The following is a 27,094-nucleotide window of genomic DNA, read 5'->3' as shown; positions in this document are numbered from 1 at the left end:
CTTCATGTAAATGAAGGGGTTATTTTACCTCCTCTCAGAACTGTATGTGTGTGTGTGTGGGGGGGGCGGGGGGGTCATATGTCTGTGGCACTAATATATGTTCAGTGGAGATAAGGAATGCCTAGTTTAGAATAGTTTAAAGGGCTTTGAGAGGGATTATATTTAGTTATTTATTTGACATTTTTCAGATTAAATCTCTTGAGATGCCCCATCTCATCCAAATGAATTATATTAAGTGCCATAGATATTTATTCAAACTATGCAAGATACCTGACATCTCTTCTCATCTACATTTCATCAGTGTAACCAAACCAGAAACCACCACAGACAGACAGTCTACAGACCCAGTGTCCCCACACAGAGCAACAGATTCATGAATAACCTGGGCACCATCCGAGCCACCTGTTCTCGCTCCCCAACCAAGGGGCCCCCCAAGTTCAAACAGAGTTACACTCTCCAGTTTAAAAGCATTCCCAGAGGGGGGTCATTGGATGAGTCACTATTCATTTGATTTAGTTCTAAAATAAAGATTTCTAAACATTTCCAAATGTATTTCTAAATTTATCTCTGATTTATTTAGATTTTTTACATATATACATTTTATATTGTATTGTTTAAGCTCAGTGACAGTGGTAAGGTAGAGAGGGAGACAGAGAGTGGGGGCTGAGGCAGGATTAGTAACCCCATCTCCAGTGGGTCTGTGTGTGATCTGGAGTCAGCAGTGTTACCACGAGACCTGACTCCAGCACTATTCTAGTCAACAGTGTTACCACTAGACCTGACTCCAGCACTATTCTAGTCAGCAGTGTTACAACTAGACCTGACTCCAGCACTATTCTAGTCAGCAGTGTTACCACTAGACCTGACTCCAGCATTATTCTAGTCAACAGTGTTACCACTAGACCTGACTCCAGCACTATTCTAGTCAGCAGTGTTACAACTAGACCTGACTCCAGCACTATTCTAGTCAGCAGTGTTACCACTAGACCTGACTCCAGCATTATTCTAGTCAACAGTGTTACCACTAGACCTGACTCCAGCATTATTCTAGTCAACAGTGTTACCACTAGACCTGACTCCAGCACTATTCTAGTCAGCAGTGTTACAACTAGACCTGACTCCAGCACTATTCTAGTCAGCAGTGTTACCACGAGACCTGACTCCAGCACTATTCTAGTCAACAGTGTTACCACTAGACCTGACTCCAGCACTATTCTAGTCAGCAGTGTTACCACTAGACCTGACTCCAGCACTATTCTAGTCAGCAGTGTTACCACTAGACCTGACTCCAGCACTATTCTAGTCAGCAGTGTTACCACTAGACCTGACTCCAGCACTATTCTAGTCAACAGTGTTACCACTAGACCTGACTCCAGCACTATTCTAGTCAGCAGTGTTACCACTAGACCTGACTCCAGCACTATTCTAGTCAGCAGTGTTACCACGAGACCTGACTCCAGCACTATTCTAATCAGCAGTGTTACCACTAGACCTGACTCCAGCACTATTCTAGTCAGCAGTGTTACCACTAGACCTGACTCCAGCACTATTCTAGTCAGCAGTGTTACCACTACACCTGACTCCAGCACTATTCTAGTCAGCAGTGTTACCACTAGACCTGACTCCAGCACTATTCTAGTCAACAGTGTTACCACTAGACCTGACTCCAGCACTATTCTAGTCAGCAGTGTTACCACTAGACCTGACTCCAGCACTATTCTAGTCAGCAGTGTTACCACTAGACCTGACTCCAGCACTATTCTAGTCAGCAGTGTTACAACTAGACCTGACTCCAGCACTATTCATTTGATTTCTTTACAAGGTAATTCAGTGGTACTCAATGCTTTTGTGGGTAGAGAACAGAGGAGGCTGGTGGGTGATGATATAGGAGTACAGGCTTATTCTAATGGCTGAAATGTAATTTATTGCAATGATCTGATCCTCCGATATCTCTGCCCACTAGCCACCACTGGTGAATAAATTATTATTTGAATAATGATTAGAACATACAGTGTGATACAATTCATGTTCAGCCATACAACCTCAACAGTGACACCATTTAGATGGTTTACAGTTGATAATCTGGTCGTTCTGATAATGTTCTATAACAACAAAGTGATGTTGATTGTTTTCCTCAGGTTTGGAGATGATATTCCAGGGATGGATGGTCTTGGTACTGGTAAGATCTCTCTGTTGGCAGACACATTCTAGACTGTTACAGCTTCCTGTCTTTAACAACAAGATTCAACTTGTTTCCAACGTAGTCCCCGATGAAATTTCATGTTGAATTCCTAACTGAATTCTAACTTGATCCTAACTGAACACTGCTCTATTGCACTATTACAACACACTGTATTGTAAAAAGCCAATACATTGTAGTGTTTCTCTAACACACTAGCCAATACATTGTAGTGTTTCTCTAACACACTAGCCAATACATTGTAGTGTTTCTCTAACACACTAGCCAATACATTGTAGTGTTTCTCTAACACACTAGCCAATACATTGTAGTGTTCCACTAACACGCTAGCCAATACATTGTAGTGTTTCTCTAACACACAAGCCAATACATTGTAGTGTTTCTCTAACACACTAGCCAATACATTGTAGTGTTTCTCTAACACACTAGCCAATACATTGTAGTGTTTCTCTAACACACTAGCCAATACATTGTAGTGTTCCACTAACACACTAGCCAGGACATTTACTGTATAATAATCATAATACATGTCCATGGTTACAGTTTTGTCCATCAGTACATAGTGATAATAAGAGTCCAGCTTGCATTATGGATGTTATCTTGTAGCTTTACTCCACTAGATGTTATTATCTTGTAGCTTTACTCCACTAGATGTTATTATCTTGTAGCTTTACTCCACTATATGTTATTATCTTGTAGCTTTACTCCACTAGATGTTATCTTGTAGCTTTACTCCACTATATGTTATCTTGTAGCTTTACTCCACTATATGTTATCTTGTAGCTTTACTCCACTAGATGTTATTATCTTGTAGCTTTACTCCACTATATGTTATCTTGTAGCTTTACTCCACTATATGTTATCTTGTAGCTTTACTCCACTAGATGTTATTATCTTGTAGCTTTACTCCACTAGATGTTATTATCTTGTAGCTTTACTCCACTATATGTTATTATCTTGTAGCTTTACTCCACTAGATGTTATTATCTTGTAACTTTACTCCACTATATGTTATTATCTTGTAGCTTTACTCCACTAGATGTTATTATCTTGTAACTTTACTCCACTATATGTTATTATCTTGTAGCTTTACTCCACTATATGTTATTATCTTGTAGCTTTACTCCACTATATGTTATTATCTTGTAGCTTTACTCCACTATATGTTATTATCTTGTAGCTTTACTCCACTAGATGTTATTATCTTGTAACTTTACTCCACTATATGTTATTATCTTGTAGCTTTACTCCACTATATGTTATCTTGTAGCTTTACTCCACTAGATGTTATCTTGTAGCTTTACTCCACTATATGTTATCTTGTAGCTTTACTCCACTATATGATATCTTGTAGCTTTACTCCACTAGATGTTATTATCTTGTAGCTTTACTCCACTATATGTTATTATCTTGTAGCTTTACTCCACTAGATGTTATTATCTTGTAACTTTACTCCACTAGATGTTATTATCTTGTAGCTTTACTCCACTAGATGTTATTATCTTGTAGCTTTACTCCACTATATGTTATTATCTTGTAGGTTTACTCCACTATATGTTATCTTGTAGCTTTACTCCACTACATGTTATCTTGTAGCTTTACTCCACTATATGATATCTTGTAGCTTTACTCCACTAGATGTTATTATCTTGTAGCTTTACTCCACTATATGTTATCTTGTAGCTTTACTCCACTAGATGTTATTATCTTGTAGCTTTACTCCACTATATGTTATTATCTTGTAGCTTTACTCCACTAGATGTTATTATCTTGTAACTTTACTCCACTAGATGTTATTATCTTGTAGCTTTACTCCACTAGATGTTATTATCTTGTAACTTTACTCCACTATATGTTATTATCTTGTAGCTTTACTCCACTATATGTTATCTTGTAGCTTTACTCCACTACATGTTATCTTGTAGCTTTACTCCACTACATGTTATCTTGTAGCTTTACTCCACTATATGTTATCTTGTAGCTTTACTCCACTAGATGTTATCATGTAGCTTTACTCCACTAGATGTTATCTTGTAGCTTTACTCCACTATATGTTATTATCTTGTAGCTTTACTCCACTATATGTTATCTTGTAACTTTACTCCAGTAGATGTTCTTATCTTGTAGCTTTACTCCACTAGATGTTCTTATCTTGTAGCTTTACTCCACTATATGTTATCTTGTAGCTTTACTCCACTAGATGTTATTATCTTGTAGCTTTACTCCACTAGATGTTATTATCTTGTAGCTTTACTCCACTAGATGTTATCTTGTAGCTTTACTCCACTATATGTTATTATCTTGTAGCTTTACTCCACTAGATGTTCTTATCTTGTAGCTTTACTCCACTAGATGTTCTTATCTTGTAGCTTTACTCCACTATATGTTATCTTGTAGCTTTACTCCACTAGATGTTATTATCTTGTAGCTTTACTCCACTATATGTTATTATCTTGTAGCTTTACTCCACTAGATGTTATTATCTTGTAACTTTACTCCACTATATGTTATTATCTTGTAGCTTTACTCCACTAGATGTTATTATCTTGTAGCTTTACTCCACTACATGTTATTATCTTGTAGCTTTACTCCACTACATGTTTATCTTGTAGCTTTACTCCACTAGATGTTATTATCTTGTAGCTTTACTCCACTAGATGTTCTTATCTTGTAGCTTTACTCCACTAGATGTTATTATCTTGTAGCTTTACTCCACTAGATGTTATTATCTTGTAGCTTTACTCCACTAGATGTTATTATCTTGTAGCTTTACTCCACTAGATGTTATTATCTTGTAGCTTTACTCCACTAGATGTTATTATCTTGTAGCTTTACTCCACTAGATGTTATTATCTTGTAGCTTTACTCCACTATATGTTATTATCTTGTAGCTTTACTCCACTATATGTTATCTTGTAGCTTTACTCCACTACATGTTATCTTGTAGCTTTACTCCACTAGATGTTATTATCTTGTAGCTTTACTCCACTATATGTTATCTTGTAGCTTTACTCCACTAGATGTTATTATCTTGTAGCTTTACTCCACTAGATGTTATTATCTTGTAACTTTACTCCACTATATGTTATTATCTTGTAGCTTTACTCCACTATATGTTATTATCTTGTAGCTTTACTCCACTACATGTTATCTTGTAGCTTTACTCCACTAGATGTTATCTTGTAGCTTTACTCCACTAGATGTTATTATCTTGTAGCTTTACTCCACTAGATGTTATCTTGTAGCTTTACTCCACTAGATGTTATCTTGTAGCTTTACTCCACTATATGTTATTATCTTGTAACTTTACTCCACTAGATGTTATTATCTTGTAACTTTACTCCACTAGATGTTATCTTGTAGCTTTACTCCACTAGATGTTATTATCTTGTAGCTTTACTCCACTATATGTTATCTTGTAGCTTTACTCCACTAGATGTTATTATCTTGTAGCTTTACTCCACTAGATGTTATCTTGTAGCTTTACTCCACTATATGTTATTATCTTGTAGCTTTACTCCACTAGATGTTATTATCTTGTAGCTTTACTCCACTAGATGTTATCTTGTAGCTTTACTCCACTAGATGTTATTATCTTGTAGCTTTACTCCACTATATGTTATTATCTTGTAGCTTTACTCCACTATATGTTATCTTGTAGCTTTACTCCACTAGATGTTATCTTGTAGCTTTACTCCACTAGATGTTATTATCTTGTAGCTTTACTCCACTAGATGTTATTATCTTGTAGCTTTACTCCACTATATGTTATTATCTTGTAACTTTACTCCACTAGATATTATCTTGTAACTTTACTCCACTAGATGTTATCTTGTAGCTTTACTCCACTAGATGTTATTATCTTGTAGCTTTACTCCACTATATGTTATCTTGTAGCTTTACTCCACTAGATGTTATTATCTTGTAGCTTTACTCCACTATATGTTATCTTGTAACTTTACTCCACTAGATGTTATTATCTTGTAGCTTTACTCCACTAGATGTTATTATCTTGTAGCTTTACTCCACTAGATGTTCTTATCTTGTAGCTTTACTCCACTAGATGTTATCTTGTAGCTTTAGTCCACTATATGTTATTATCTTGTAACTTTACTCCACTAGATGTTATTATCTTGTAGCTTTACTCCACTAGATGTTATCTTGTAGCTTTACTCCACTGGATGTTATCTTGTAGCTTTACTCCATTAGATGTTATTATCTTGTAGCTTTACTCCACTAGATGTTATCTTGTAGCTTTACTCCACTAGATGTTATTATCTTGTAGCTTTACTCCACTAGATGTTATTATCTTGTAGCTTTACTCCACTAGATGTTATTATCTTGTAGCTTTACTCCACTAGATGTTATTATCTTGTAGCTTTACTCCACTAGATGTTATTATCTTGTAGCTTTACTCCACTATATGTTATTATCTGGTAGCTTTACTCCACTAGATGTTATCTTGTTGCTTTACTCCACTGGGTCTTATTATCTTGTAGCTTTACTCCACTAGATGTTATTATCTTGTAGCTTTACTCCACTAGATGTTATTATCTTGTAGCTTTACTCCACTATATGTTATCTTGTAGCTTTACTCCACTAGATGTTATCTTGTAGCTTTACTCCACTATATGTTATCTTGTAGCTTTACTCCACTATATGTTATCTTGTAGCTTTACTCCGCTATATGTTATCGTGTAGCTTTACTCAACTAGATGTTATTATCTTGTAGCTTTACTCAACTAGATGTTATTATCTTGTAGCTTTACTCCACTATATGTTATCTTGTAGCTTTACTCCACTATATGTTATTATCTTGTAGCTTTACTCCACTAGATGTTATCTTGTAGCTTTACTTCCCTAGATGTTATTATCTTGTAGCTTTACTCCACCAGATGTTATCTTGTAGCTTTACTCCACTAGATGTTATTATCTTGTAGCTTTACTCCACTAGATGTTATTATCTTGTAGCTTTACTCCACTAGATGTTATCTTGTAGCTTTACTTCCCTAGATGTTATTATCTTGTAGCTTTACTCCACCAGATGTTATCTTGTAGCTTTACTTCCCTAGATCTTATTATCTTGTAGCTTTACTCCACTAGATGTTATTATCTTGTAGCTTTACTCCACTAGATGTTATCTTGTAGCTTTACTCCACTGGGTCTTATTAACTTGTAGCTTTACTGCACTGGATTTTATCCATCAGTCGTGTGGTGATGAACAGAGTGATGATCTGAACCCCCAGTAGGACGATACCCACGGCTCCTATCAGGCCTGTGTGCTGCTCTATCCAGCGGGACATGCCCCCCAGACAGCCCCCCAGGAAGATGACGCTCTGAGCAGAAAACTCATCCAGCTGCTGGGATCCTACTCCACACTGGGAGTTCCACACGGTGCCGTTCTCCAGGGGGTCCACACAGCAGGTAGCAGGGACCCCACAGGACAGCACCCCCGGGGCAGAGCAGTTATAGTACCTGGGAGGAGGAGGACATTGGAGGGGAGAAGCAAGGACAGTAACCAATTCAATTGTCTGCGTGGATAATGTTATGTGACATAAAAGCAATAACCCTAGTTATGTAACATATCATCTTTGACAGATTTATATTTTATACATTTTATTTTATCTTTGTTCATACATGTTATTCTCTGAGATGAACTCTATTTTACAAGAGAGACCTGCTCATAACTAACAAAACTATCAAAATGATAGTAACAACCCCCGTTGACAGACATCAGTTCACAAGGCTGTGTGTCAGTGAATGGACCATGTCATCACAAGGCATCATGTCAATGGTCTGGTCAGTCACATCTCACTCACATGTTGACCTCCCAGTCTCTGTAGTTGTCGGCCCCGCAGCACTGCAGTCCTATCTGGATCTCATCTGTGATGAACCTCAGGTCCAGGTCATCCTGGTAACGCACCATGGCAGCCAGCATACCTGACCTCAGGTATCCCTCTATCTGTCCCTGCAGGCTGTAGGCCACGATGGCCGCTAGGACCTGGGCTGCTACCAGGACCAGCACGGTGGCTGAGAAGACCTGGAGCAGGCAGCAGTTCTCTCTCAGAGCCCCCACACAGCCTGACAGGCAGAGGGTAGACAGCACCAAGCCCAGCATCACAAACACCAGCATGGGGTCGGTGCTGATCTGTCCTATTTTCTCCTGAGCGAAGGATTCCTTGTTGATGAGGCCCCACAGTCCCAGGGCCAGGACCACCAGGCCTAGCACCGTGAAGAGGAGGTTGCTGAAGAACAGGAGGTACTTGAGAAGGCAGTCTCTCAGGGAGAAGGGCCTGCCACGACCTTTGGGTTCTACCTCCCTGGTTCTACCCTTGTTCCCTGGTCCATCATTCGGTCCTGGTTCTGGAGCCTGTTCTTCTGTGCTGCTCTCATCAGTCCCCTGAAGGACTCCTGACAACTCTCTATCTGTGTCTGTCTTCAAAGAGGAAACAGGACAGACAATAAACAATGAGATTTCACTGAGACAAAAACAACTCATCAAGTTCAGTCTGTAGTGGTCATTGTCTTTAGGTTTAGCCTACAGAACGGGTCTCCTCATCCAAGTCGAGAATGGCATAATGGGTGGACTGGTAGCCATTGGAGTTTGTGCATGACTTTACCCTTCAAACTGACAGGGTTAAAGGTTGCATGTCCTTTTATTCATTTATTTTTCTATCCTTGCAACATTGAAGGGACTGTAAACTCTATTCAATATGATGTACAGTGAGTACATAACTAACAGTATACAGGTTGTCAGACGGACATACAGTTACTGTACCTTTGGTATGAGTGGGCTGGTCTCAGTCTGTGAGGTCTCTCTCCTCAACCAGGGAAAACAAAACCATCTCATGGACTGTAACCTCCTCATCTTCCTAGCTGCCAGGAAACGGTTCTCCCTCTGTCCTCTCAGAAACTATTCTTCCCTTGTCCTCTCAGAAGATATTATTCTCCTGTCCTCTCAGAAACTATTCTTCCACTGTCGTCTCAGAAACTATTCTTCCCTTGTCCTCTCAGAAACTATTCTTCCCTTGTCCTCTCAGAAACTATTCTTCCCTTGTCCTCTCAGAAACTATTCTTCCACTGTCCTCTCAACGAATCAATGTGTGATGGACGATTCTCCCCTTGTCCTCAGCTAATCAATGTGTGAGATGCGGTTCTCCCCGTCTTCTGGTCAGTTTACGAGACTAGAGGAGAGAAAAGGAGAGGAGAGGAGACTGTGTGAGGGGAAAGGGAGAGAGTTGAGGTGGTGGAAGCCAGGTCAGTACAGCTCTATGCAGTGTGGTGTGGTGGGTGGGTCGTTAGCTCAGGGCTCCAGCAGACAGAAGAGTGTATTCATTCATCTACACTGTAACAAAATTACTTGTAACGGAACGAGAGCTTGTTATTGGTCAAATTCATGTAGATCCCTCCCTTTTTCGGCCCGTTGCTTTTGTTTGGATCCTAAAGAATAAAGCCCAGGGCTCCCAGGGATTCTAGCAGCATCATGTGAGAGTCACAGTGCAGGCGATTAAGAAGTAATCAGATCACGCCTCAATGACTGTTACACTCCATGGTGAAGTTTCCCTTAGGCACAGATCTAAGATCAGCTTACCCTCCCCAATCCTAACCTTAACCATTAGTGGGGAAAATGCCAAACTGACCCAAGATCAGCGTCTACTCAGGCCAACTTCACCCGAGTGTTACAGGAAGAAGAGATGCTCAGGGAACAGACCCCACTTTGATCCACAACAGCCATGTGATGAGGCTGTGGAATGACATCATAATACAGAATTGTGAGAATGTTGTGAGCATGTTGTGTGTTTTAGCCAATGAGTGTCTCTATGGTAGATATAATTCATTCAAAAAGAATGAAGTGAAAACAACAGCAAACTTTAGACACAACCAGGGGTGGAAATGGAGGGAAAGCATGGAAACCAATATCCCAAAGCCACATATAGACACAACCAGGGGTGGAAATGGAGGGAAAGCATGGAAACCAATATCCCAAAGCCACATTTAGACACAACCAGGGGTGGAAATGGAGGGAAAGCATGGAAACCAATATCCCAAAGCCACATATAGACACAACCAGGGGTGGAAATGGAGGGAACGCATGGAAACCAATATCCTAAAGCCACATATAGACACAACCAGGGGTGGAAATGGAGGGAAAGCATGGAAACCAATATCCCAAAGCCACATTTAGACACAACCAGGGGTGGAAATGGAGGGAACGCATGGAAACCAATATCCTAAAGCCACATATAGACACAACCAGGGGTGGAAATGGAGGGAACGCATGGAAACCAATATCTCAAAGCCACATATAGACACAACCAGGGGTGGAAATGGAGGGAAAGCATGGAAACCAATATCTCAAAGACACATATAGACACAACCAGGGGTGGAAATGGAGGGAAAGCATGGAAACCAATATCCTAAAGCCACATATAGACACAACCAGGGGTGGAAATGGAGGGAAAGCATGGAAACCAATATCCTAAAGACACATATAGATACAACCAGGGGTGGAAATGGAGGGAAAGCATGGAAACCAATATCCTAAAGCCACATATAGACACAACCAGGGGTGGAAATGGAGGGAAAGCATGGAAACCAATATCTCAAAGCCACATATAGACACAACCAGGGGTGGAAATGGAGGGAAAGCATGGAAACCAATATCTCAAAGACACATATAGACACAACCAGGGGTGGAAATGGAGGGAAAGCATGGAAACCAATATCCTAAAGCCACATATAGACACAACCAGGGGTGGAAATGGAGGGAACGCATGGAAACCAATATCTCAAAGACACATATAGACACAACCAGGGGTGGAAATGGAGGGAACGCATGGAAACCAATATCTCAAAGACACATATAGACACAACCAGGGGTGGAAATGGAGGGAACGCATGGAAACCAATATCTCAAAGCCACATATAGACACAACCAGGGGTGGAAATGGAGGGAACGCATGGAAACCAATATCCTAAAGCCACATATAGACACAACCAGGGGTGGAAATGGAGGGAACGCATGGAAACCAATATCCTAAAGCCACATATAGATACAACCAGGGGTGGAAATGGAGGGAACGCATGGAAACCAATATCCCAAAGCCACATATAGACACAACCAGGGGTGGAAATGGAGGGAAAGCATGGAAACCAATATCCCAAAGCCACATATAGACACAACCAGGGGTGGAAATGGAGGGAACGCATGGAAACCAATATCCCAAAGCCACATATAGACACAACCAGGGGTGGAAATGGAGGGAAAGCTTGGAAACCAATATCCTAAAGCCACATATAGATACAACCAGGGGTGGAAATGGAGGGAAAGCATGGAAACCAATATCCTAAAGCCACATATAGATACAACCAGGGGTGGAAATGGAGGGAACGCATGGAAACCAATATCCCAAAGCCACATATAGACACAACCAGGGGTGGAAATGGAGGGAACGCATGGAAACCAATATCCTAAAGCCACATATAGATACAACCAGGGGTGGAAATGGAGGGAACGCATGGAAACCAATATCCCAAAGCCACATATAGACACAACCAGGGGTGGAAATGGAGGGAAAGCATGGAAACCAATATCCTAAAGCCACATATAGATACAACCAGGGGTGGAAATGGAGGGAAAGCATGGAAACCAATATCCTAAAGCCAATCAGTGATTACACATTGTTAACATGGTCAATCAGTGGTTACCCATTGTTAACACTGTCAATCAGTGGTTACACATTGTTAACACTGCCAATCAGTGGTTACACATTGTTAACACTGCCAATCAGTGGTTACACATTGTTAACACTGTCAATCAGTGGTTACACATTGTGAACACTGTCAATCCCACAACACCAATATACGGCTGCAATGGATTCATGTATTTAATGTATTCAGAAGCATGTTTATATCGGAATCAGGAGTAGCAGGAGTAGCAGGAGTAGCATCCATCACCTCAGAGTTGACACCTCCAGGCTCCAAGGCCAGGTTTGTCCGCGTAGGTAGCTGGTAGGTCTCAGGTCCAGGTTTGTCCCAGTAGGTAGCTGGTAAGTCTCAGGTCCTGTTGTGTCCCAGTAGGTAGCTGGTAGGTCTCAGGTTCATTGTCGTCCCGGTAGGTAGATGGTAGGTCTTAGGTCCAGGTTTGTCCCAGTAGGTAGCTGGTAGGTCTCAGGTCCAGGTATGTCCCAGTAGGTAGCTGGTAGGTCTCAGGTCCAGGTTTGTCCCAGTAGGTAGCTGGTAGGTCTCAGGTCCAGGTTTGTCCCAGTAGGTAGCTGGTAGGTCTCAGGTCCAGGTTTGTCCCAGTAGGTAACTGGTAGGTCTCAGGTCCAGGTTTGTCCCAGTAGGTAGCTGGTAGATCTCAGGTCCAGGTTTGTCCCAGTAGGTAGCTGGTAGGTCTCAGGTCCAGGTTTGTCCCAGTAGGTAGCTGATAGGTCTCAGGTCCAGGTATGTCCCAGTAGGTAGCTGATAGGTCTCAGGTCCAGGTTTGTCCCAGTAGGTAGCTGGTAGGTTTCAGGTCCAGGTTTTTCCCATTGGGTAGCTGGTAGGTCTCGGGTCCAGGTTTGTCCCAGTAGGTAGCTGGTAGGTCTCAGGTCCAGGTTTGTCCCAGTAGGTAGCTGGTAGGTCTCAGGTCCAGGTATATCCCAGTAGGTAGCTGGTAGGTCTCAGGTCCAGGTATGTCCCAGTAGGTAGCTGGTAAGTCTCAGGTCCAGGTTTGTCCCAGTAGGTAGCTGGTAGGTCTCAGGTCCAGGTTTGTCCCAGTGGGTAGCTGGTAGGTCTCAGGTCCAGGTTTGTCCCAGTAGGTAGATGGTAGGTCTCAGGTCCAGGTTTGTCCCAGTAGGTAGCTGGTAGGTCTCAGGTCCAGGTTTGTCCCAGTAGGTAGCTGGTAGGTCTCAGGTCCAGGTTTGTCCCATTGGGTAGCTGGTAGGTCTCAGGTCCAGGTATGTCCCAGTAGGTAGCTGATAGGTCTCAGGTCCAGGTTTGTCCCAGTAGGTAGCTGGTAGGTCTCAGGTCCAGGTTTGTCCCAGTAGGTAGCTGGTAGGTCTCAGGTCCAGGTTTGTCCCAGTAGGTAGCTGGTTGGTCTCAGGTCCAGGTTTGTCCCAGTAGGTAGCTGGTAGGTCTCAGGTCCAGGTTTGTCCCAGTAGGTAGCTGGTAGGTCTCAGGTCCAGGTTTGTTCCAGTAGGTAGCTGGTAGGTCTCAGGTCCAGGTTTGTCCCAGTAGGTAGCTGGTAAGTCTCAGGTCCTGTTATGTCCCAGTAGGTAGCTGGTAGGTCTCAGGTCCAGGTTTGTCCCAGTAGGTAGGTGGTTGGTCTCAGGTCCAGGTTTGTCCCAGTAGGTAGCTGGTAGGTCTCAGGTCCAGGTTTGTCCCAGTAGGTAGCTGGTAGGTCTCAGGTCCAGGTTTGTCCCAGTAGGTAGCTGGTAGGTCTCAGGTCCAGGTTTGTTCCAGTAGGTAGCTGGTTGTCCCAGTAGGTAGCTGGTAGGTCTCAGGTCCAGGTTTGTCCCAGTAGGTAGCTGGTAGGTCTCAGGTCCAGGTTTGTTCCAGTAGGTAGCTGGTAGGTCTCAGGTCCAGGTATGTCCCAGTAGGTAGCTGGTAGGTCTCAGGTCCAGGTTTGTTCCAGTAGGTAGCTGGTAGGTCTCAGGTCCAGGTTTGTTCCAGTAGGTAGCTGGTAGGTCTCAGGTCCAGGTTTGTCCCAGTAGGTAGCTGGTAAGTCTCAGGTCCTGTTATGTCCCAGTAGGTAGCTGGTAGGTCTCAGGTCCAGGTTTGTCCCAGTAGGTAGGTGGTTGGTCTCAGGTCCAGGTTTGTCCCAGTAGGTAGCTGGTAGGTCTCAGGTCCAGGTTTGTCCCAGTAGGTAGCTGGTAGGTCTCAGGTCCAGGTTTGTCCCAGTAGGTAGCTGGTCGGTCTCAGGTCCAGGTTTGTTCCAGTAGGTAGCTGGTTGGTCTCAGGTCCAGGTTTGTCCCTGTAGGTAGCTGGTAGGTCTCAGGTCCAGGTATGTCCCAGTAGGTAGCTGATAGGTCTCAGGTCCAGGTATGTCCCAGTAGGTAGCTGATAGGTCTCAGGTCCAGGTTTGTCCCAGTAGGTAGCTGGTAGGTTTCAGGTCCAGGTTTTTCCCATTGGGTAGCTGGTAGGTCTCGGGTCCAGGTTTGTCCCAGTAGGTAGCTGGTAGGTCTCAGGTCCAGGTTTGTCCCAGTAGGTAGCTGGTAGGTCTCAGGTCCAGGTATATCCCAGTAGGTAGCTGGTAGGTCTCAGGTCGAGGTATGTCCCAGTAGGTAGCTGGTAAGTCTCAGGTCCAGGTTTGTCCCAGTAGGTAGCTGGTAGGTCTCAGGTCCAGGTTTGTCCCAGTGGGTAGCTGGTAGGTCTCAGGTCCAGGTTTGTCCCAGTAGGTAGATGGTAGGTCTCAGGTCCAGGTTTGTCCCAGTAGGTAGCTGGTAGGTCTCAGGTCCAGGTATGTCCCAGTAGGTAGCTGGTAGGTCTCAGGTCCAGGTTTGTCCCAGTAGGTAGCTGGTAGGTCTCAGGTCCAGGTTTGTCCCATTGGGTAGCTGGTAGGTCTCAGGTCCAGGTATGTCCCAGTAGGTAGCTGATAGGTCTCAGGTCCAGGTTTGTCCCAGTAGGTAGCTGGTAGGTCTCAGGTCCAGGTTTGTCCCAGTAGGTAGCTGGTAGGTCTCAGGTCCAGGTTTGTCCCAGTAGGTAGCTGGTTGGTCTCAGGTCCAGGTTTGTCCCAGTAGGTAGCTGGTAGGTCTCAGGTCCAGGTTTGTCCCAGTAGGTAGCTGGTAGGTCTCAGGTCCAGGTTTGTTCCAGTAGGTAGCTGGTAGGTCTCAGGTCCAGGTATGTCCCAGTAGGTAGCTGGTAGGTCTCAGGTCCAGGTTTGTTCCAGTAGGTAGCTGGTAGGTCTCAGGTCCAGGTTTGTTCCAGTAGGTAGCTGGTAGGTATCATGTCCAGGTTTGTTCCAGTAGGTAGCTGGTAGGTCTCAGGTACATGCTTGTCCCAGTAGGTAGCTGGTAGGTCTCAGGTCCAGGTTTGTCCCAGTAGGTAGCTGGTAGGTCTCAGGTCCAGGTTTGTCCCATTGGGTAGCTGGTAGGTCTCAGGTCCAGGTATGTCCCAGTAGGTAGCTGATAGGTCTCAGGTCCAGGTCTGTCCCAGTAGGTAGCTGGTAGGTCTCAGGTCCAGGTTTGTCCCAGTAGGTAGCTGGTAGGTCTCAGGTCCAGGTTTGTCCCAGTAGGTAGCTGGTTGGTCTCAGGTCCAGGTTTGTCCCAGTAGGTAGCTGGTAGGTCTCAGGTCCAGGTTTGTTCCAGTAGGTAGCTGGTTGGTCTCAGGTCCAGGTTTGTCCCTGTAGGTAGCTGGTAGGTCTCAGGTCCAGGTATGTCCCAGTAGGTAGCTGATAGGTCTCAGGTCCAGGTATGTCCCAGTAGGTAGCTGATAGGTCTCAGGTCCAGGTTTGTCCCGGTAGGTAGCTGGTAGGTTTCAGGTCCAGGTTTTTCCCATTGGGTAGCTGGTAGGTCTCGGGTCCAGGTTTGTCCCAGTAGGTAGCTGGTAGGTCTCAGGTCCAGGTTTGTCCCAGTAGGTAGCTGGTAGGTCTCAGGTCCAGGTATATCCCAGTAGGTAGCTGGTAGGTCTCAGGTCCAGGTATGTCCCAGTAGGTAGCTGGTAAGTCTCAGGTCCAGGTTTGTCCCAGTAGGTAGCTGGTAGGTCTCAGGTCCAGGTATGTCCCAGTAGGTAGCTGATAGGTCTCAGGTCCAGGTTTGTCGTAGTAGGTAGCTGGTAGGTCTCAGGTCCAGGTTTGTCCCAGTAGGTAGCTGGTAGGTCTCAGGTCCAGGTTTGTCCCAGTAGGTAGCTGGTTGGTCTCAGGTCCAGGTTTGTCCCAGTAGGTAGCTGGTAGGTCTCAGGTCCAGGTTTGTCCCAGTAGGTAGCTGGTAGGTCTCAGGTCCAGGTTTGTCCCAGTAGGTAGCTGGTAGGTCTCAGGTCCAGGTATGTCCCAGTAGGTAGCTGGTAGGTCTCAGGTCCAGGTTTGTTCCAGTAGGTAGCTGGTAGGTCTCAGGTCCAGGTTTGTTCCAGTAGGTAGCTGGTAGGTATCATGTCCAGGTTTGTTCCAGTAGGTAGCTGGTAGGTCTCAGGTACATGCTTGTCCCAGTAGGTAGCTGGTAGGTCTCAGGTCCAGGTTTGTCCCAGTAGGTAGCTGGTAGGTCTCAGGTCCAGGTTTGTCCCATTGGGTAGCTGGTAGGTCTCAGGTCCAGGTATGTCCCAGTAGGTAGCTGATAGGTCTCAGGTCCAGGTTTGTCCCAGTAGGTAGCTGGTAGGTCTCAGGTCCAGGTTTGTCCCAGTATGTAGCTGGTAGGTCTCAGGTCCAGGTTTGTCCCAGTAGGTAGCTGGTTGGTCTCAGGTCCAGGTTTGTCCCAGTAGGTAGCTGGTAGGTCTCAGGTCCAGGTTTGTCCCAGTAGGTAGCTGGTAGGTCTCAGGTCCAGGTTTGTTCCAGTAGGTAGCTGGTAGGTCTCAGGTCCAGGTATGTCCCAGTAGGTAGCTGGTAGGTCTCAGGTCCAGGTTTGTTCCAGTAGGTAGCTGGTAGGTCTCAGGTCCAGGTTTGTTCCAGTAGGTAGCTGGTAGGTCTCAGGTCCAGGTTTGTCCCAGTAGGTAGCTGGTAAGTCTCAGGTCCTGTTATGTCCCAGTAGGTAGCTGGTAGGTCTCAGGTCCAGGTTTGTCCCAGTAGGTAGGTGGTTGGTCTCAGGTCCAGGTTTGTCCCAGTAGGTAGCTGGTAGGTCTCAGGTCCAGGTTTGTCCCAGTAGGTAGCTGGTAGGTCTCAGGTCCAGGTTTGTCCCAGTAGGTAGCTGGTAGGTCTCAGGTCCAGGTTTGTTCCAGTAGGTAGCTGGTTGGTCTCAGGTCCAGGTTTGTCCCTGTAGGTAGCTGGTAGGTCTCAGGTCCAGGTATGTCCCAGTAGGTAGCTGATAGGTCTCAGGTCCAGGTATGTCCCAGTAGGTAGCTGATAGGTCTCAGGTCCAGGTTTGTCCCAGTAGGTAGCTGGTAGGTTTCAGGTCCAGGTTTTTCCCATTGGGTAGCTGGTAGGTCTCGGGTCCAGGTTTGTCCCAGTAGGTAGCTGGTAGGTCTCAGGTCCAGGTTTGTCCCAGTAGGTAGCTGGTAGGTCTCAGGTCCAGGTATATCCCAGTAGGTAGCTGGTAGGTCTCAGGTCGAGGTATGTCCCAGTAGGTAGCTGGTAAGTCTCAGGTCCAGGTTTGTCCCAGTAGGTAGCTGGTAGGTCTCAGGTCCAGGTTTGTCCCAGTGGGTAGCTGGTAGGTCTCAGGTCCAGGTTTGTCCCAGTAGGTAGATGGTAGGTCTCAGGTCCAGGTTTGTCCCAGTAGGTAGCTGGTAGGTCTCAGGTCCAGGTATGTCCCAGTAGGTAGCTGGTAGGTCTCAGGTCCAGGTTTGTCCCAGTAGGTAGCTGGTAGGTCTCAGGTCCAGGTTTGTCCCATTGGGTAGCTGGTAGGTCTCAGGTCCAGGTATGTCCCAGTAGGTAGCTGATAGGTCTCAGGTCCAGGTTTGTCCCAGTAGGTAGCTGGTAGGTCTCAGGTCCAGGTTTGTCCCAGTAGGTAGCTGGTAGGTCTCAGGTCCAGGTTTGTCCCAGTAGGTAGCTGGTTGGTCTCAGGTCCAGGTTTGTCCCAGTAGGTAGCTGGTAGGTCTCAGGTCCAGGTTTGTCCCAGTAGGTAGCTGGTAGGTCTCAGGTCCAGGTTTGTTCCAGTAGGTAGCTGGTAGGTCTCAGGTCCAGGTATGTCCCAGTAGGTAGCTGGTAGGTCTCAGGTCCAGGTTTGTTCCAGTAGGTAGCTGGTAGGTCTCAGGTCCAGGTTTGTTCCAGTAGGTAGCTGGTAGGTATCATGTCCAGGTTTGTTCCAGTAGGTAGCTGGTAGGTCTCAGGTACATGTTTGTCCCAGTAGGTAGCTGGTAGGTCTCAGGTCCAGGTTTGTCCCAGTGGGTAGCTGGTGGGTCTCAGGTCCAGGTTTGTCCCAGTAGGTAGCTGGTAGGTCTCAGGTCCAGGTTTGTCCCAGTAGGTAGCTGATAGGTCTCAGGTCTAGGTTTGTCCCAGTAGGTAGCTGATAGGTCTCAGGTCCAGGTTTGTCCCAGTAGGTAGCTGGTAGGTCTCAGGTCCAGGTTTGTTCCAGTAGGTAGCTGGTTGGTCTCAGGTCCAGGTTTGTCCCAGTAGGTAGCTGGTAGGTCTCAGGTCCAGGTTTGTTCCAGTAGGTAGCTGGTAGGTCTCAGGTCCGGGTTTGTTCCAGTAGGTAGCTGGTAGGTCTCAGGTCCAGGTTTGTCCCAGTAGGTAGCTGGTAAGTCTCAGGTCCTGTTATGTCCCAGTAGGTAGCTGGTAGGTCTCAGGTCCAGGTTTGTCCCAGTAGGTAGGTGGTTGGTCTCAGGTCCAGGTTTGTCCCAGTAGGTAGCTGGTAGGTCTCAGGTCCAGGTTTGTCCCAGTAGGTAGCTGGTAGGTCTCAGGTCCAGGTTTGTCCCAGTAGGTAGCTGGTAGGTCTCAGGTCCAGGTTTGTTCCAGTAGGTAGCTGGTTGGTCTCAGGTCCAGGTTTGTCCCAGTAGGTAGCTGGTAGGTCTCAGGTCCAGGTTTGTCCCAGTAGGTAGCTGGTAGGTCTCAGGTCCAGGTTTGTCCCAATAGGTAGCTGGTAGGTCTCAGGTCCAGGTTTGTCCCAGTAGGTAGCTGGTAGGTCTCAGGTCCAGGTATGTCCCAGTAGGTAGCTGGTAGGTCTCAGGTCCAGGTTTGTCAGGTAGCTGGTAGGTCTCAGGTCCAGGTTTGTCCCATTGGGTAGCTGGTAGGTCTCAGGTCCAGGTATGTCCCAGTAGGTAGCTGATAGGTCTCAGGTCCAGGTTTGTCCCAGTAGGTAGCTGGTAGGTCTCAGGTCCAGGTTTGTCCCAGTAGGTAGCTGGTAGGTCTCAGGTCCAGGTTTGTCCCAGTAGGTAGCTGGTTGGTCTCAGGTCCAGGTTTGTCCCAGTAGGTAGCTGGTAGGTCTCAGGTCCAGGTTTGTCCCAGTAGGTAGCTGGTAGGTCTCAGGTCCAGGTTTGTTCCAGTAGGTAGCTGGTAGGTCTCAGGTCCAGGTATGTCCCAGTAGGTAGCTGGTAGGTTCAGGGTCCAGGTTTGTTCCAGTAGGTAGCTGGTAGGTCTCAGTCCCAGTAGGTAGCTCAGGTCCGTTTGTCCCAGTAGGTAGCTGGTAGGTCTCAGGTCCAGGTTTGTCCCAGTAGGTAGCTGGTAGGTCTCAGGTCCAGGTTTGTCCCAGTAGGTAGCTGGTAGGTCTCAGGTCCAGGTTTGTCCCAGTAGGTAGCTGGTAGGTCTCAGGTCCAGGTTTGTCCCAGTAGGTAGCTGGTAGGTCTCAGGTCCAGGTTTGTCCCAGTAGGTAGCTGGTAGGTCTCAGGTCCAGGTTTGTCCCAGTAGGTAGCTGGTAGGTCTCAGGTCCAGGTTTGTCCCAGTAGGTAGCTGGTAGGTCTCAGGTCCAGGTTTGTCCCAGTAGGTAGCTGGTAGGTCTCAGGTCCAGGTTTGTCCCAGTAGGTAGCTGGTAGGTCTCAGGTCCAGGTATGTCCCAGTAGGTAGCTGGTAGGTCTCAGGTCCAGGTTTGTTCCAGTAGGTAGCTGGTAGGTCTCAGGTCCAGGTTTGTTCCAGTAGGTAGCTGGTAGGTATCATGTCCAGGTTTGTTCCAGTAGGTAGCTGGTAGGTCTCAGGTACATGTTTGTCCCAGTAGGTAGCTGGTAGGTCTCAGGTCCAGGTTTGTCCCAGTGGGTAGCTGGTGGGTCTCAGGTCCAGGTTTGTCCCAGTAGGTAGCTGGTAGGTCTCAGGTCCAGGTTTGTCCCAGTAGGTAGCTGATAGGTCTCAGGTCTAGGTTTGTCCCAGTAGGTAGCTGATAGGTCTCAGGTCCAGGTTTGTCCCAGTAGGTAGCTGGTAGGTCTCAGGTCCAGGTTTGTTCCAGTAGGTAGCTGGTTGGTCTCAGGTCCAGGTTTGTCCCAGTAGGTAGCTGGTAGGTCTCAGGTCCAGGTTTGTTCCAGTAGGTAGCTGGTAGGTCTCAGGTCCGGGTTTGTTCCAGTAGGTAGCTGGTAGGTCTCAGGTCCAGGTTTGTCCCAGTAGGTAGCTGGTAAGTCTCAGGTCCTGTTATGTCCCAGTAGGTAGCTGGTAGGTCTCAGGTCCAGGTTTGTCCCAGTAGGTAGGTGGTTGGTCTCAGGTCCAGGTTTGTCCCAGTAGGTAGCTGGTAGGTCTCAGGTCCAGGTTTGTCCCAGTAGGTAGCTGGTAGGTCTCAGGTCCAGGTTTGTCCCAGTAGGTAGCTGGTAGGTCTCAGGTCCAGGTTTGTTCCAGTAGGTAGCTGGTTGGTCTCAGGTCCAGGTTTGTCCCAGTAGGTAGCTGGTAGGTCTCAGGTCCAGGTTTGTCCCAGTAGGTAGCTGGTAGGTCTCAGGTCCAGGTTTGTCCCAATAGGTAGCTGGTAGGTCTCAGGTCCAGGTTTGTCCCAGTAGGTAGCTGGTAGGTCTCAGGTCCAGGTATGTCCCAGTAGGTAGCTGGTAGGTCTCAGGTCCAGGTTTGTCCCAGTGGGTAGCTGGTAGGTCTCAGGTCCAGGTTTGTCCCAGTAGGTAGCTGGTAGGTCTCAGGTCCAGGTTTGTCCCAGTAGGTAGCTGGTAGGTCTCAGGTCCAGGTTTGTCCCAGTAGGTAACTGGTAGGTCTCAGGTCCAGGTTTTTCCCAGTAGGTAGCTGGTAGATCTCAGGTCCAGGTTTGTCCCAGTAGGTAGCTGGTAGGTCTCAGGTCCAGGTTTGTCCCAGTAGGTAGCTGATAGGTCTCAGGTCCAGGTATGTCCCAGTAGGTAGCTGATAGGTCTCAGGTCCAGGTTTGTCCCAGTAGGTAGCTGGTAGGTTTCAGGTCCAGGTTTTTCCCATTGGGTAGCTGGTAGGTCTCGGGTCCAGGTTTGTCCCAGTAGGTAGCTGGTAGGTCTCAGGTCCAGGTTTGTCCCAGTAGGTAGCTGGTAGGTCTCAGGTCCAGGTATATCCCAGTAGGTAGCTGGTAGGTCTCAGGTCCAGGTATGTCCCAGTAGGTAGCTGGTAAGTCTCAGGTCCAGGTTTGTCCCAGTAGGTAGCTGGTAGGTCTCAGGTCCAGGTTTGTCCCAGTGGGTAGCTGGTAGGTCTCAGGTCCAGGTTTGTCCCAGTAGGTAGATGGTAGGTCTCAGGTCCAGGTTTGTCCCAGTAGGTAGCTGGTAGGTCTCCGGTCCAGGTATGTCCCAGTAGGTAGCTGGTAGGTCTCAGGTCCAGGTTTGTCCCAGTAGGTAGCTGGTAGGTCTCAGGTCCAGGTTTGTCCCATTGGGTAGCTGGTAGGTCTCAGGACCAGGTATGTCCCAGTAGGTAGCTGATAGGTCTCAGGTCCAGGTTTGTCCCAGTAGGTAGCTTTTAGGTCTCAGGTCCAGGTTTGTCCCAGTAGGTAGCTGGTAGGTCTCAGGTCCAGGTTTGTCCCAGTAGGTAGCTGGTTGGTCTCAGGTCCAGGTTTGTCCCAGTAGGTAGCTGGTAGGTCTCAGGTCCAGGTTTGTCCCAGTAGGTAGCTGGTAGGTCTCAGGTCCAGGTTTGTTCCAGTAGGTAGCTGGTAGGTCTCAGGTCCAGGTATGTCCTAGTAGGTAGCTGGTAGGTCTCAGGTCCAGGTTTGTTCCAGTAGGTAGCTGGTAGGTCTCAGGTCCAGGTTTGTTCCAGTAGGTAGCTGGTAGGTATCATGTCCAGGTTTGTTCCAGTAGGTAGCTGGTAGGTCTCAGGTACATGTTTGTCCCAGTAGGTAGCTGGTAGGTCTCAGGTCCAGGTTTGTCCCAGTGGGTAGCTGGTGGGTCTCAGGTCCAGGTTTGTCCCAGTAGGTAGCTGGTAGGTCTCAGGTCCAGGTTTGTCCCAGTAGGTAGCTGATAGGTCTCAGGTCTAGGTTTGTCCCAGTAGGTAGCTGATAGGTCGCAGGTCCAGGTTTGTCCCAGTAGGTAGCTGGTAGGTCTCAGGTCCAGGTTTGTCCCAGTAGGTAGCTGGTAGGTCTCAGGTCCAGGTTTGTTCCAGTAGGTAGCTGGTAGGTCTCAGGTCCAGGTTTGTCCCAGTAGGTAGCTGATAGGTTTCAGGTCCAGGTTTGTCCCAGTAGGTAGCTGGTAGGTCTCAGGTCCAGGTTTGTCCCAGTAGGTAGCTGGTAGGTCTCAGGTCCAGGTTTGTCCCAGTAGGTAGCTGGTAGGTCTCAGGTCCAGGTCTCCTGTAGGTTTCCTCCCAGGCCTCCCATCCTCTATTTGTCTTGGATCTTCTTGTTGCTTTGGATCCTGTTTTGGTTCAGAGTATCTCAGTGCAGGTGAGGTAGATATACTAAGGAGAGGAATATGTGCAGATCTTCCAGCTTTTTAAATGTTTTCTGCTGTTCTGGGACGGCTGGCCAACTCAACACCTTCCTCCTCATGGCCAGTCACCTAGAGTCCTGAAATTCGTAGATTATACTCTTTCTGGAACAGATTGTCCCTCCAATTGACCATAAATGATTTGAGGTGAACGTGAGTTACAGTGACCAGATTCGTTCTGCTCTAATAAGACAAATATTCTACTGGAATTACGGGCTCAACTCGCCAGTGAATGACAGAGAGTTTCCACTGAGACCACCACAGTCACACACTTTTCCACCCATAGAACGAAGGGGTCCAAACAGCTATCAAGAGCGGTCGAAATGGCTAACTTTGGTGTGTGTTGTTATAGCAACTGTATATGAACATGTTACATAGCTGACTGGTGTGTGTTGTTATAGCAACTGTATATGAACATGGTAAACAGCTGACTTTGGTGTGTGTTGTTATAGCAACTGTATATGAACATGTTAAACAGCTGACTTTGGTGTGTGTTGTTATAGCAACTGTATATGAACATGTTAAACAGCTAATCACCTCTCAGCAAGGAACCTGTCTGACTCCAGAACCCATGCAGTGTGTGTGTGTGTGTGTGTGTGTGTGTGTGTGTGTGTGTGTGTGTGTGTGTGTGTGTGTGTGTGTGTGTGTGTGTGTGTGTGTGTGTGTGTGTGTGTGTGTGTGTGTGTGTGTGTGTGTGTGTGTGTGTGTGTGTGTGTGTGTGTGTGGGTGTGTGTGTGGGTGTGTGTGTGTGCACTATGCAGCTCAGTGCTCCTTCAGAGGAGGACATAAACAACTCCATTACTCCATACTGATTTCTATTAGCAGCTCCCACAGGTCTCCTCTTTCTGTCCAACTCTTCAACAGGGTTTGCAATATTTCAAAACATCAACTCCTGAACCATGTAATCAGTCTAGTCTTCAGACGCTTCCGATGTGAACAAATTAGAATTTGACTGTAAACAAAACGTTCAATTATTTACACACTCTACAATCTAGTGGTCTATTCTTTATAATGGACCTTTGGGAACGAGGGAAAAATTATTTCTATAGTATATGGACTCTTCTCCCTCCCCAATACACACGCACACACACACACACACACACACACACACACACACACACACACACACACACACACACACACACAGGACTGTACATTATCATATTGGAGAATTAATCTGTTGGTGATTACAGTAACTGACCTACCTGCTCTCTCCAAAGGAGGACGTCTCTTCCTGTGTAGTAAATCAAATCATATCAAACTTTATTTGTCACATGCGCCACATACAACAACAACAAGTGTAGACCTTACTGTGAAATGCTTACTTTACAAGCCATTAACCAACAGTGGAGTTCAAGAAGAGTTAAGAAAATATTTTTACGAAATAAACTAAAGTAAAAAAATAAAATATTGAAATATATATATATATATAAAGATTGCGATAATTTTTTTTTAAATACAAAAATTTAGAAAAATGCAATTATAAAAAGTTACACAATGAAAGTTACACAATAACAAGGTTATATACAGGGGGTACCGGTACCTAGTCATTGTGCAGGGGTACAGGTTAGTTGAGGTAATTTGTACATGTAGGTAAGGGTGAAGTGACTATGCATAGATAATAAACAGTAGAAGCAGTGTACAAAACTAATTTCAATGGAAATAGTCCGGTGAACATTTGATTAATTGTTCAGCAGTCTTAGAAGCTGTTAAGGAGCCTTTTGGTCCTAGACTTGGCGCTCCGGTACCGCTTACTGTGCGGTAGCAGAGAAAACAGTCTATGACTTGGGTGACTGGAGTCTATGACAATTTTATGGGCTTTCCTCTGACACTGTCTATAATATAGGTCCTGGATGGCAGGAAGCTTGGCCCTAGTGATATACTGGGCCGTACGCACTACCCTCTGTCATGCCTTATGGTCAGATCTCGAGCAGTTGCCATACCAGGCGGTGATGCAAACGGTCAGGATGCTCTCGATGGTGCAGCTATAGAACTTTTTGAGGATCTGGGGACCCATGCCAAATCTTTTCAGTCTCCTGAGGGGGAAAAGGTTTTGTCATGCCCTCTTCACAACTGTCTTGGTGTGTTTGGTCCATGATAGTTCATTGGTGATGTGGACATCAAGGAACTTGGAACTCTCGACCCGCTCCACTACAGCCCCGTCGATGTTAATGGGGGCCTGTTCGGCCCGCCTTTTCCTGTTGTCTATGATCAGCTCCTTTGTCTCTTCCTGTATAGCACTGTCTCTTCCTGTGTGGTACTGTCTCTTCCTGTGTATTACCGTCTCTTCCTGTGTAGACCTGTCTCTTCCTGTGTAGTATTTAAGTGTGAATTCCTGTGTGAATTTAAGTATGCTCTCTCTAATTCTCTCCTTCTCTCTTTCTTTCTCTCTCTCAGAGGACCCGAGCCCTAGGACCATGCGTCAGGACTACCTGGCATGATGACTCCTTTCTGTCCCCAGTTCACCTGGCCTTGCTGCTGTTCCAGTTTCAACTGTTCTGCCTGCGGCTATGGAACCCTGACCTGTCCACCGGACGTGCTATCTGTCCCAGACCTGCTGTTTTCAACTCTCTAGAGACTGCAGGAGCGGTAGAGATACTCTGAATGATCGGCTATGAAAAGCCAACTGACATTTACTCCTGAGGGGCTGACTTGCTACACCCTCAACAACTACTGTGATTATTATTATTTGACCATGCTGGTCATTTATGAACATTTGAACATCTTGGCCATGTTCTGTTATAATCTCCACCCGGCACAGCCAGAAGAGGACTGGCCACCCCTCATAGCCTGGTTCCTCTCTAGGTTTCTTCCTAGGTTTTGGCCTTTCTAGGGAGTTTTTCCTAGCCACCGTGCTTCTACACCTGCATTGCTTGCTGTTTGGGGTTTTAGGCTGGGTTTCTGTACAGCACTTTGAGATATCAGCTGATGTACGAAGGGCTATATAAATAAATTTGATTTGATTTGATTAGTACTGTCTCTTTTTGTGTGGTATTGTCCCTTCCTGTGTAGTACTGTGTATTCCTGTGTGTGTAGGATTAGTCCAGGGTTATGGAAAATCCTCTACCATATGTCACAGGTGTCCATTTCTATCTGGCCTCAATCTGGCATTTCCCTTCTTTGGGCCCTGGTCAAACATAGTCAAATATGGAATAGGAGGAGAGGCCTGGGTCTCTGCTGATCTGTGTGTCTTCTCGTGTGCTGCCTGGGCCCCCAGAGTGAGAGCGAAGATGTTGCCTGGGCCCCCAGAGTTAGAACACAGAGGCTACCTGGGCCCCGAGAGTTAGAGCACAGATGCTGCCTGAGCCCCCAGAGTGAGAGCACAGAGGCTTTCTTAGCCACCAGAGTTAGAACACAGAGGTTGCTTGGGTCCCAGAGTTAGAATACAGAGGCTGCCTGGGTCCCAGAGTTAGAACACAGAGGATTCCTGGGCCCCCAGATTTAGAACATAGAGGCTGCCTGGGCCCCCAGAGTTAGAACACAGATGCTGCCTGGGTCCCCAGAGTTAGAACACAGAGGCTGCCTGGGCCCCCAGAGTTAGAACACAGATGCTGCCTGGGCTCCCAGAGTTAGAAAACAGAGGCTGCCTGGGCCCCCAGAGTTAGAACACAGAGGCTGCCTGGGCCCCAGAGTTAGAACACAGAGGCTGCCTGGGCCCCCAGAGTTAGAACACAGAGGCTGCCTGGGCCCCAGAGTTAGAACACAGAGGCTGCCTGGGTCCCCAGAGTTAGAACACAGAGGATATTGTTTTCCAGTACAGGACTGAGACATAGTTTTATAAGTCTGTTATATCCATCAGATAGACTGAGATGTCTTGCCATCAGCAACAAACAGGAGCATGATGAGAGACAGAGAGAGATGGAGAGAAGGTAAAGTGAACAATATGAGAGCGAAAGAGATGGTGTGATATCCCCCTTCTCCTTGGCACCTTGGTCCTGTGCTGTCATTCTTTCCCCAGTCAGGGCTGTGCTGTGTTGGATTGGGCTGTAGGGAGGTACTTGATGAAGCTGCTGGAGCTGGCCCTGCACCCAGGGCTCTGGAAGGGATTATAGTTTTACTGCTCAGGATCAAGCAGGCCAGGGTTGGAAGAACCACCAGCTCAGGCCAGGGTTGGAAGAACCAGGGCTGGACTCCCTGTGCCTCACACCTCATTCATATTGATGATCATAGATAGGCTCTAATGAAGGTGATTCATGCTGAAACGTCAGCCGATTGTTTACTTGTCCCATCAATAAATCTATCAGATCTACCCAGCAACAGAGTGCTCCTTTTTCTTTATTCTCCCGATAGTCACCAGTTGAAGTATCCTGGGGTAAGGGATGATAGTTACCAGTTGAAGTATCCTGGGGTAAGGGATGATAGTTACCAGTTGAAGTATCCTGGGGTAAGGAATGATAGTTACCAGTGGAAGTATCCTGGGGTAAGATACGATAGTTACCAGTTGAAGTATCCTTGGGTAAGGAATGATAGTTACCAGTTGTAGTATCCTGGGGTATGGGATGATAGTTACCAGTTGAAGTATCCTGGAGTAAGATACGATAGTTACTG

At 46.4% G+C, this 27,094-nt stretch overlaps 1 protein-coding gene across 1 annotated transcript; it reads right to left on the bottom strand.

Annotated features, from left to right (window-relative positions):
* Window positions 1-7,225: 7,225 nt before the first annotated feature.
* Window positions 7,226-9,461, bottom strand: LOC139567769 (tetraspanin-10-like). The gene is made up of 3 exons (XM_071389259.1): window positions 8,979-9,461; window positions 8,020-8,636; window positions 7,226-7,675 (listed from the first exon to the last, which is right to left on the bottom strand). Exons 1-3 carry the CDS (start codon window positions 9,066-9,068, stop codon window positions 7,369-7,371), a joined length of 1,014 nt encoding a protein of 337 aa, XP_071245360.1. The 5' UTR covers window positions 9,069-9,461; the 3' UTR covers window positions 7,226-7,368.
* Window positions 9,462-27,094: the final 17,633 nt, after the last annotated feature.

The sequence above is a fragment of the Salvelinus alpinus genome, chromosome 1, assembly GCF_045679555.1.
Source record: "Salvelinus alpinus chromosome 1, SLU_Salpinus.1, whole genome shotgun sequence".
NCBI lineage: Eukaryota > Metazoa > Chordata > Actinopteri > Salmoniformes > Salmonidae > Salvelinus > Salvelinus alpinus.
Note: the sequence above shows the minus strand (reverse complement) of the source record. Positions and strands in the feature narration are given on the sequence as shown.

Coding starts and splice junctions, on each gene's coding strand:
- LOC139567769 (XM_071389259.1), bottom strand. CDS start 9,068: ATGAGGAGGTTACAGTCCATGAGATGGTTTTGTTTTCCCTGGTTGAGG. Junction 8,637..8,978: donor CCAGCCCACTCATACCAAAG/GTACAGTAACTG, acceptor TCCTCTTTGAAG/ACAGACACAGATAGAGAGTT. Junction 7,676..8,019: donor AGAGACTGGGAGGTCAACAT/GTGAGTGAGATG, acceptor TCCTCCTCCCAG/GTACTATAACTGCTCTGCCC.